Source organism: Penaeus vannamei, chromosome 22 (genome assembly GCF_042767895.1).
Source record: "Penaeus vannamei isolate JL-2024 chromosome 22, ASM4276789v1, whole genome shotgun sequence".
Taxonomy (NCBI): domain Eukaryota; kingdom Metazoa; phylum Arthropoda; class Malacostraca; order Decapoda; family Penaeidae; genus Penaeus; species Penaeus vannamei.
Window position 1 is genome coordinate 19357877 of NC_091570.1, and position 12500 is coordinate 19370376.

The window sequence follows — 12500 nt, forward strand, 5'->3', positions numbered from 1 at the left end:
CGTGAGCAAGGAATAAATGGACATCATAAAACTTCTACAATTTTTTTTTTACGCAATGGAACGGCAACCGTAAGACTGCAAAAGGATTGAAACAAAGTATAGCAAAGGGAGTGAGACAAGGAGATACAATATCACCTAAACTGTTAACAGCCTGTCTCGAAAGTATTTTCCGGAAGATGAATTGGGAGAGGAAGGGATTAAATATAAATGGTCAATACTTAAATCATCTAAGATTTGCAGGTGACATAATACTGATGTCAGAAACTGCTGAAGAACTGCAGGATATGCTAAATGACCTCAATAGGGAAAGTTAGAAAGTAGGCCTTAAAATGAATAGGTCTAAAACAAAAGTATGTTTAATAGCAGGGTACAAAATGCTGATTAAAATCGAAGATGAGATTCTTCAAGAAGTTAATGAATATTTATATCTAGGACAGTTACTGACGCTTGATAGAGATTATGAAATCGAAATAAAGAGACGAATCACAATTGGATGAAAAGCATTTGGGAAACATTGTCTTCTCATGAAAAGCGAAAAATTTACAATCACTGTGTACTCCCATCTATGACATACGGATGTGAAACGGAAACTAAATGTCAACAGAAAATAAACTAAGAAGGGCACAAAGAGCAATGGAGCGATTAATGATAGGGGTATCTCTTAAGAGATAAGAAACGGTGCACTTGGATATGAGAACAGACTAAAGTAAAAGATATAATAGAACTGATTAAAGAACAAAAGTGGAGATGGGCTGGGCATTTAGCTAGAAAGGAGGATGACGGGTGGAGCAAGAGACTAATCGATTGGTATCCAAGAGATGGTAAACGCAGTAAGGGACATCCAGACACAAGGTGGAAGGATGAGATTGTAAAATATGAAGGAAACACATGGCAGAGAATGGCACAGTGCAGAAAGACATGGAAAGTATCTGGGAAAGCAGTGGACCGGGAATGGCTGATGATGATAATGATATATATGTGTTTGTGTGCTTGTGTGTGTTTGTGTGTGCGTATATATGCATATGTATATATAATATATATATATATATATATATATATATATATATATATATATATATATATAGACATATATTTCTATGAATATAAAATATGTGCATGCACACACACACACACACACACACACACACACACACACACACACACACACACACATATATATATATATATATATTTGTATGAATATAAATATATAGATATAGATATATAAATATTATATAGATAGATAGATATCTGTCTGCAGGTAACTGCAAGACAGACACGGCTAGACGCGGCCAGGGCCCGGAACAAAGAACAGGGCCGAGCCCTCAGGGCCACAACCTTTTTAGTTGGGAAACGCCGGGGCCTGAGCCCCGGGGTCGTTGCCCCAGCAACTCCCCTCCCCCCTGTCGGCGGTCTTGAGTGTGCAACTAGCTTCCATAGACATTACTTACCTACTCATACCTGAGTAAGGAGAGCGAAGTTTAACACACACTCCCTGTGGGCACTCGTCAGATATAGATAGGGCAGTTCAAATCCCAAATCAGACATCCTGAGGTGCATTTAATGAAAGATGGAATAATGCACTACCGCACTGATATGATGAATACATAATGCATTATTCCATCGTTCCTATATATATACGCTCCTACCGACGTGAAAGAGAGTCCTCGGCGAGATATTCGTATTGTTCTGGGTGACTTCAATGTGGTATCTGGTTGTGATCGAGCTGGCTATGAGATGTCTGTCGATCCCCATGGTTCGGGAGCTGATGTCGGTAGCTCCTGGTACCAGCGCTAAGACCTACATACAGTGATGCAGGTAACGCAGCCAAGGAGATCGACCACATACTCATTAGCACTCATTGGAGGATCCTCGAGAACTGCAGGGTGTATGGGAGTGCCGAGTTTTGTGGTACTGACCATAGAATAGTTGTGGCTACTCTTCGGGTCCACTTCAAAACTCCTGGGGCCGGATACTTAAAACAGTTTACAATGCTGTATCTCACATCGGAGCCGTTACAATGTCGTAAGGCCTCCGAAGCCCATACTCGAAACAAAATCAGCCGCCATGTTATGACGTCACACATTGTAAAGTATCTTGTAAAATACAACACCTCGGGAGCTCTTGTAGGGGTATCAACATGGATATAGTAACTTCTTATTTATCGGTTACATAGTCGGCATTATCTTATAAAGCCTTTATTTAACTGGAGTTGGTGCTGCAGCTGGTGCCGGTGCTGAAGTTGGTGTTGCATTTAGTGCAAGTACTAGAGTTGGTGCTGCAGCTGGTGCCGGTGCTGGAGTTGGTGATGCAGCTGGTGCCTGTGATAGAGTTGGTGCTGCAGCTGGTGCCGGTGCTAGAGTTGGTGTTGGTGATTGCTGCAGTCCCATCGGCCCCCCTTCCCTTTTCAGAGAGGGATGACCACACCCCTCAATAAGTCAGGAGGAACGGTACCGGACCGCCAGATAGTAGCCAGGGGACGGATACTCAAAACTTCGTGTAAATTACAAGGTCGAAGACGTTCTAACCGCCTTACGACATTGTACTTTACGAACCTATACTCAAAAAAAAGTAGTAAGCACATTGTAAAGCCAATGTCCATATTGTAAGTTAATTCCCTAAGCTGCCAAGAGATGACAAATCGGTAATTGATTGACCAATCAGCAGTCAGCGTCCTAAACGTAACAGCCAATGGAAAGCCACAGATCTCAGCTGATTTATCACCTCGCTCTACAAAAGTAAAAAATGCCACGGAAGGTCCTACTCAAAAGAAAAGAAGGCCAAATTTCCCAAATGAATAGATGTTGGCTCTAATAGAAACTGTGGTCAAGAAGAGGCGTGTGGTTCTAGGGAAAATAGACAAAATAACCGGACAAGTGATAAATAACGCCTGGGAGTGTGTGACTAGTGAGGTGAATCTTGTCGCTCGCGTTCCGAGGACTATGGCTGAAACGCGTAGGAAGTTGACAGACCTCAGAGCAGCCGTGAAAAAGAGAAACACAAGAGAAGTAATACATGGAAGGAACAGGTAAGATTTCTAAATAAATTTTGTTTATTATATGCTGTAGGAACCCAAAATATTAGTGTTGAAATGTTGGCACAGGAGTAAAGCAAATACCTTAAATATGTTCTTCTTTCGGAATTGTTCATGTATTAAATTAACGTTTTATTATTGAACATAAGAACAAATTAACTCAAAGTAAATGTGAAGGTGATATCAAGTACAGAACATAATGATACACTCACAGGTACACAACATAGTATGAAAACAAAGGATAATGTCATAAAGAAAGTAGATTGTTGAAATAGTTAGTAATGAGCTATGTGTATCATTCTAGAAAATCGACGAGCAAAGGTCAACAATATAGCATTGAATGTGGTATCAGTACATGCACAACCTTATGTGTTTGCTATTATTTTAGTTCTGTATGTTTATTACTGAAAGAATTTGTCTTAGAATATCTGCAATTATATAACTTTTACTGTCTTAACATTTTTCACAAACTCAGACTACAGGAGATATTTATTTTCTATATATAAAATTAAACACAACTCATTGTAAATAAAGCAAGATTACACACAGGATCTTATTTGTTTGGTATGATAATTAGGGTTCAATACTTACTGATTAATCTTATTTCTTGAATTAACTTCATTAAATGAAGAATTTTCACTATGTAAATGTGTTTCACAAATGTAGTTTAATAGAGATATTAATTTTTGAAGTAACTATGAATAGCAAATTCATCCTGTAAAGTAGTGAAGACAACAGAAATTAATATTAGCAGACTTATTCAGATCATAAAATCATTACCCATAAATGTACTCGTATGTATACTCATATATGTATGTATATGTACATACATATGTACATATACATATATATGTAGATATACATACATACATATATATACGTATACATACATATATGTATGTATACATACATACATATATGTATGTATACATACATACATCTATGTACGTATACATTCATACATACATTTATGTATACATACATGCATACATCTACATATATATACATATATAAGTATACATACGAGTACATATATACATATACATACATATATACATATACATATAAACATTCATATAAAAATACATATACATACATACATACATATATATATATATATATGTATATATATACATATGTATGTATAATATATACATACATATATATATATATATACACACACATATACATACATATACATAAGATACATATACATATATATATACATACATATACATAATATATATATACATAATATATATATATATATATATATATATATGTATATACATATATATATGTATATATATATATATATATATATATATATATATATATATATGTATATGCACACATATACATTATAAATATATATATATACACATATACATTATATATATATATATATATATATATATATTGTAAGGTGGTGTTGGATGCTGCATCTCATCATCTCCGATTGTCTCACGTGTCTCACCTCGGTTTTGGGTTGTTTTTCTCGATTTTATTTACTTTAATTGTTTTATTTTAGTTTCCCCTTTTTATTCTGTGTTTTCTCTGAGCATTTTTATTTATGATTTAATAACGAGACATTTTTATGACCCTTTTATCATCAGCTTTTATTCATTTTAGTTTTTTTAACATTCAGTAAAGTTTTAAGGTTTCGTATTTACTTAGTTTTCATTTTAAGTTGTAGGGGAAGCAATTTTACATACAGTGATTATTCGTTCTTTTTGGTTATTGTATTTCTTTTTCTTGTGATTTCTATTTTGCATTTTTAGTTTTAGTTTTGTTCATTTTTGTGCGCCTTTTTAGCACATTTATTGCAAGACTATATTTTGTAAAAGTGTTTGGCCTCTGACGTCACCGGGGCATTGAAAAAGGAAACAATAAACAGTACGAGTCGAGACGTCAACGAATGTCTTTCGTTATCCTCCGAAGCTTTGAACCACCGGGTGTCGCCACATTTGTTGAACCAAACACAGAGACGATCATGGAAGAATATAAGTTAAGTACTGAGATCCTGATATTCTTTGCATAGGAGCTGGACGTGATCTTAAGAACATTTTTATTGAATGATTTGAACATCCTATTGTTTATTTATAAATTTTTAAATGAACTTGGCAAGTTTGTTTCTCTCAGCTTTATTTGTAAATTTTAACATTTCAATGTAGGAAGTCTGAGTGATCTTTTAGTTTTAGTTTTCCTGTTTCGGTGTCACCAGACGGGTTTTATACTGTCGTATTTTTTTTTTCTTTTAGGTTTAAGGGGTTTTAAGCCTTCAGCTCTGACACCAGACTTGCTGGGTTTGTCTTTGTTTTATGGTAAGGCCTTCAGCCGGGCTCTCCACTCTGGAAGTCTTTTTCTTTTAGTTTTTGCATACGACAGTCAGTAATTTTAGGTGCCTTTAGCACATTCTTTCACTTTTGTATTTTTCTTAGATTACTTTTTAGTATGTATTTTACCATAGGGTTAGGCTAAACGTCAGAAAGTGGTATTCACACTGGAACACCCCTATTAATGATTCAGTCTCCCCCCACGCTACCACTTAAGGGGATTGAATTGACAGGGGTTAAACAGGTCTATTCGCGCCTGTATCCCCCGCCAGCATCAAGGGAGGGCAGACTTCTAAGAGTGACTTGAACTGGGACGGGACCCCTGGGTTAGACAGATCACACTGCAATATATATAGATATATATGTACACATACATATCATATCTTATACATATGTGTGTATGTGAATATATGTTCATAAATTATCAGTTCCAAGATGTGTTTGTCGTCTGTCAAGAGTGTTGGCATTAAACTTATGATTTTTTCAAATCCCAATAATTAAACATACAAGGCAAGTTAATACTGAATGTCAAGAATTCCCGGTGTGTTGAACATATAAAAAGGCAACATGTGGTTAAATAAAGGCAATATAAGATAATGCTGACTATGTAACCGATAAATAAGAAGTTACTATATCCGGGTTGATACCCCTACAAGAGCTCCCGAGGTGTTGTATTTTACAAGATACTTTACAATGTGTGATGTCATAACATGGCGGCTGATTTTGTTTCGAGTATGGGCTTCGGAGGCCTTACGACATTGTAACGGCTCCGATGTGAGATACAGCATTGTAAACTGTTTTAAGTATCCGGCCCCAGGAGTTTTGAAGTGGACCCGAAGAGTAGCCACAACTATTCTATGGTCAGTACCACAAAACTCGGCACTCCCATACACCCTGCAGTTCTCGAGGATCCTCCAATGAGTGCTAATGAGTATGTGGTCGATCTCCTTGGCTGCGTTACCTGCATCACTGTATGTAGGTCTTAGCGCTGGTACCAGGAGCTACCGACATCAGCTCCCGAACCATGGGGATCGACAGACATCTCATAGCCAGCTCGATCACAACCAGATACCACATTGAAGTCACCCAGAACAATACGAATATCTCGCCGAGGACTCTCTTTCACGTCGGTAGGAGCGTATATAAATAGGAACGATGGAATAATGCATTATGTATTCATCATATCAGTGCGGTAGTGCATTATTCCATCTTTCATTAAATGCACCTCAGGATTTCTGATTTGGGATTTGAACTGCCCTATCTATATCTGACGAGTGCCCACTGGGAGTGTGTGTTAAACTTCGCTCTCCTTACTCAAGTATGAGTAGGTAAGTAATGTCTATGGAAGCTAGTTGCACACTCAAGACCGCCGACAGGGGGGAGGGGAGTTGCTGGGGCAACGACCCCGGGGCTCAGGCCCCGGCGTTTCCCAACTAAAAAGGTTGTGGCCCTGAGGGCTCGGCCCTGTTCTTTGCTCCGGGCCCTGGCCGCGTCTGGCCGTGTCTGTCTTGCAGTTACCTGCAGACAGATATCTATCTATCTATATAATATTTATATATCTATATCTATATATTTATATTCATACAAATATATATATATATATATGTGTGTGTGTGTGTGTGTGTGTGTGTGTGTGTGTGTGTGTGCATGCACATATTTTATATTCATAGAAATATATGTCTATAATATATATATATATATACATATGCATATATACGCACACACAAACACACACAAGCACACACACACATATATATCATTATCATCATCAGCCATTCCCGGTCCACTGCTTTCCCAGATACTTTCCATGTCTTTCTGCACTGTGCCATTCTCTGCCATGTGTTTCCTTCATATTTTACAATCTCATCCTTCCACCTTGTGTCTGGATGTCCCTTACTGCGTTTACCATCTCTTGGATACCAATCGATTAGTCTCTTGCTCCACCCGTCATCCTCCTTTCTAGCTAAATGCCCAGCCCATCTCCACTTTTGTTCTTTAATCAGTTCTATTATATCTTTTACTTTAGTCTGTTCTCATATCCAAGTGCACCGTTACCTATCTCTTAAGAGAATCCCATATCATTAATCGCTCCATTGCTCTTTGTGCCCTTCTTAGTTTATTTTCTGTTGACATTTAGTTTCCGTTTCACATCCGAATGTCATAGATGGGAGTACACAGTGATTGTAAATTTTTCGCTTTTCATGAGATGACAATGTTTCCCAAATGCTTTTCATCCAATTGTGATTCGTCTCTTTATTTCGATTTCATAATCTCTATCAAGCGTCAGTAACTGTCCTAGATATAAATATTCATTAACTTCTTGAAGAATCTCATCGATTTTAATCTTAGCATTTTGTACCCTGCTATTAAACATACTTTTGTTTTAGACCTATTCATTTTAAGGCCTACTTTCTAACTTTCCCTATTGAGGTCATTTAGCATATCCTGCAGTTCTTCAGCAGTTTCTGACATCAGTATTATGTCACCTGCAAATCTTAGATGATTTAAGTGTTGACCATTTATATTTAATCCCTTCCTTTCCCAATTCATCTTCCGGAAAATACTTTCGAGACAGGCTGTTAACAGTTTAGGTGATATTGTATCTCCTTGTCTCACTCCCTTTGCTATACTTTGTTTCAATCCTTTTGCAGTCTTACGGTTGCCGTTCCATTGCGTAAAAAAAAAAATTGTAGAAGTTTTATGATGTCCATTTATTCCTTGCTCACGTAGTGAATATAGAATACCCTCTTGTTCTACCGAGTCGAAAGCCTTTTCGTAGTCAACAAAGGATAGACATGGTGGTTTGTTAAAATCACTGGTTTTCTCAATAAGTTGGTGTATGGTATGGAGTCAATCTGTATGTTAGAATTTTTGAAAACAGTTTATAAATATTTGATAATAAACTAATGGGTCTATAATTTGCCTCCCTTCTTGCGAAGCAATATTACAATAGCATTACACCATGATTCAGGTTGTTCTTTCTTTATGCATAAGGGGAAACAGATGGGCCAGCCTAGAGTGAAGTTCCTCTCGTGCATCTTTCAATAGGTCTACTAATATGCCATCCTCTCCTGGGGCTTTTCCCCTTTTCATATTTTTAAGAGCGTATTCTACTTCCTTTGGCAGTATTTTAGGAATCTCACTTTGGTCTGTCGTTACATTTACAGTTGAAATCCTGATCTTTGAGGAATATAGTTCTTTGTGGAATTCCTCAACTCTCCATATCATTTTTTTTTCTCTACACTTTATAACCTCGCCGTGTTTATCTTTTAAAGATATAATTTGTTGTTTTCCTCGGGCCATTCTATGTTGAACCTTTTTGAGATTTTCCTTTCCTTATTGTTTCTTCAATCATATCCATGATCTTTTTCCTCTTCTCTCAGTTTTTTGTTGATAAGTTTATTTAACTCTGCTCTCTCTATTTCATCTCTGCCTGAGTATATTTGTATATTATTCCTCTTTTGAATGATACGATTTGTTTCTATTGAATATTTACTTGTCTTTTTTCCATTAATTTTTCCTATTTTTTCCTGCAGTCTGATTATTGTTGTTAGATTAGAATTTAGATTTTCAATGTCATCTTCATTTTCTGAAAGTGCTTGAAATCTGTTCCTAAGTTCTATCTGAAATATGTCCTTTTGTTCGCTTGCTGTGGATTAATTTGTTTCTTTCTGTGTTCATTATTCTCATACTATACTTTTCCACAAAATTTACAAACATTTCTCCGCATGTATTTCTTTCTCCTACTCCAAACTCTCCTACACTAGTTTCACCGTTTTGCTGTTTACCGACCTCTGCATTAAAATCTCCTATCAATAAGGTATATTTTGTGGTTTGTTGGTCCATTGTTTGGCTAAGATCATCATAGAAACTATTTCGTCCTCTGAACTTTGAGATGGCGCATATACCTGAATTACTTTGAGAGTGTATCTTTTACATAATCTTACAACAATCTAAGCTAATCTATCTGATATATTCTGAAATTTTAAAATATTCCCAGCAAGTTTTCTATCTATTAAAAATCCCACTCCACCCACTTTGCCATTTGCCCCTCCTCTGCGGTAAAACAAGTGACCGCCCTCTCTTAGCTGTATCACCTCTTCTTCCTTTCTATGGACGTCGCTGTCCCACAATATCCCAATCTGTCTTTTTTCAATTCGCTCACAAGATATTCCAACTTATGGTCCATTTATATATATATATATATATATATATATATATATATATATATATATATATATATATATATATATATATATATATATAATATATATATATATATATATATATATATATATATATATATATATATATGTATGTATATACATATACTCAAATATATAATTATGTCTTCCAAAACTAATCGATTTTCATTTAGAATGGATTTCCGGGGGGAAATTAAATAAACAGATTAACAGACAGGCCTAATTAATGGGTTCAAAGACATCAATTACAACTTATCAGATGTATCGGTGCATTGCATGAAATTCATTACAAAAAGTTCTTTCATTCGGACACTTCAAACATTTATTAGACAAAATATTCAATTTAAATCCTTTGGGTAGTTTAACTCGAGAACAATAAGACAAAATAATTGTGAAAACAATCTAACATTGAACATTGAACAGCAACAAACAAAACAATCCCCCCCCAAAAGAACTATGTGACGCCTATACCATCAAAGGGAAAACAAAGGCACCATAGACGAAAAAACGACTTTGCTCCTAAGGTCTAAGGTTCTGTACGATCCAGCCCCTGTAGGAGCCGACGTCGGTGTAGATCGCAGGGACGCCGGGTCTTCCACACGCCCCGCCCTTCGATACAACGCCCAGCTGTTGAGGGGAAGAACGAAGTGTGAATCCTTCTGAGGGAAGGTTGTTCAAGGATACTAATGAAGCGGAGGTTGACGTCGTGATAAATCATTTTTTTCCTATAGGAAGCATTTTTATTATTATTATTATTATTACTATTATTATTATTATTGTGAGTTGGGGTCAAGCAGCGAGGAAGAGGGAAGGGAGGTTATGATTTTATGTGTGTGTGTGTTTGATTGCTTGTTTGCTTTCACAGCTGCAAAATCTCAGTACTCACGATGGTGCCAGGGGCAGCGTCCAAGAAGAGAGGGCCGCCGGAGTCACCATTGCATGAGTCTTGTCCCGACCGTCCGCCGAAACAAACCTGGAAAATTGTGACACCAAATTATCATAACCTGTATTTGTTACGCTATTTTGGTCTTCCAATTCTAAGTTCAGTCACAAGGAATATTAGTTTGTTTCAGATTCACCTGTCCGTTAACCAGCGTTTCTCCTTCGTTCATTCTTTTGCAGGTAGCGAGATCAACGAAAGGCAGCGCGACCTTCTGCAGCACCTGGGTATCTCTGCCCCTCTCCGTATGCCCCCAGCCGATCACTATAGCGTCTCTACCCGCAAGGAAGGAGCCGACGTCTAAGCCAGCGCGAGGGAGGCAGATGGGCTGCACGCCAACTATGTGGTCAAAAGAACTTGTTTGAATTATGTAAATCAAGTCAGCCACAACGACTATTCATGTGACCATTCCCCAAATCCCCGAAAAGCGGAGGAAGATGACTGACCGTTGGATTGTGCGTTCCTGTTCAGTCTGATGAGCGCAATATCATCACTCTCGGGAGCACGTTTGTTGAAGGAAGGATGAAGGACGACTTGCTCAGGCGTGAAGTCTTGCACAGGAGGCAAGCAGAGGCGTTGGCTACAGTCTCTGGTCTTGGAGAGGTCGTGTTCGCCGAGACGGATTACAGTTCTGAAAATGAAAGTAAAAATTAATCATACCAACGATGATAACTAATAATGCAGGGTTTTATATCAGGTTCTTGTGCCTTCAGTGAAACTGTGAATGTCTGTTTATTGTACTTCTGTTACCTCCTGTATGAAAAGGGTGGCAAGGGTAGATATCCACTGCCAGTGCGGGACTTTGACTGCTAGACAAGACCAGTGAACCACGCACCTCATCGTGAATTTAGATTATGTTCATCAAAATCAACTTCAATACCGTCCTGACCGAAAGCTGAGGGACTCTGAATGTGTTTGATAGTAAGTTGCAGAGATTATGTAAACTGATCATGCTTACAGGGTATAGCCGAACAGAAAATCTGGATGGCCACAGTGAGCAGCTGTTAGGACGTAACGGCTGTTGATGAGAGCTCCTCCACACTGCCACTCCGGAGAGCCACGGCCGCCTGGAGCTGCGAGGCGAGAAAAATTGTGTTAATGAAACTTTCCATATGTAGAAATTCTTTCGTAGTCAGTGTAGTAATATCGTTGCACCAATTATTTTATATTGCATGCCGATCCAAGGCTAACACGTAAATACCTGTATATCCCAAAGCAGCCACCCAAGGAAATTCGCCAGCAACAGCATCTTCGCCACCGAATACTTTGTTCACGGAATCGGACTGTCCGCACTTTGAGGGCAACAGCTGTTCATTCCCCCCAGGGTTGCTGGTGGGCGTTATAGTTATGGGTGTTGGTGACGGCGTTGGCGTTACGTTCGAGGAGGCACAACATACCTGGTAAATGAAAAAGGGGATTGAAATAGAATAACGTTATTAATTACGCAAGTTCGTCGATTAAAGGATATGTGCCAAAGGAACCGAAGTTTAAACCCAGAGTATTTATACAGGTGGAAGTACTATATTAGTCAAGTAGCTTCGCACCCTCTATGTCACATACTAACGCAAGTGGATTCTCGTTCCTTAGTGTCTCCTGAGTTCATGAACTTCTATGCACTTATATGTAACATACTAACTGGATTTAATCCACATCGTGCCACAATACACTAACAAATGCCTCGCACACTTTCTGGCATACAGGCCCGTGTCTGGGTACTTCTCAGCAACTTCTTAAACGGTCTGGGAACTCACCTTCAGACGTCTGCCCTCTCTTCCGCACACCAGCTGCTGCCCCCTCTGCCTGTGGCTTGGGTTGGAGGACAGGAAGAGCGCCTTCACGGGGGGACAGGAGTCGACGGGGATGCAAGGTGCGCCGCTGCATACGGCTGTACGGAAAGTGGAGAGGTGAAGGTGAAATAGAGAAATAAAACAGGGAGAAAAAACATAACAGAAAGAAGAAAGAAAGAATATATATTTGTGTGTGCA

At 38.1% G+C, this 12500-nt stretch overlaps 1 protein-coding gene across 1 annotated transcript in view; it reads right to left on the reverse strand.

Moving 5' to 3' along the window:
- Positions 1-9781: 9781 nt before the first annotated feature.
- The window catches only part of LOC113828431 (phenoloxidase-activating factor 3), a 5906-nt gene continuing 3187 nt past the window's right edge, over positions 9782-12500 (reverse strand). The window contains exons 3-9 of the mRNA XM_027381413.2: positions 12267-12400; positions 11717-11912; positions 11474-11588; positions 10962-11146; positions 10655-10854; positions 10462-10548; positions 9782-10202 (exon numbers count right to left, since the gene is read on the reverse strand). Of these exons, the coding sequence (XP_027237214.2) occupies positions 10095-10202; positions 10462-10548; positions 10655-10854; positions 10962-11146; positions 11474-11588; positions 11717-11912; positions 12267-12400 (1025 nt within the window). The 3' untranslated portion in view covers positions 9782-10094. The remainder of the gene's footprint in view (positions 10203-10461; positions 10549-10654; positions 10855-10961; positions 11147-11473; positions 11589-11716; positions 11913-12266; positions 12401-12500) is intronic.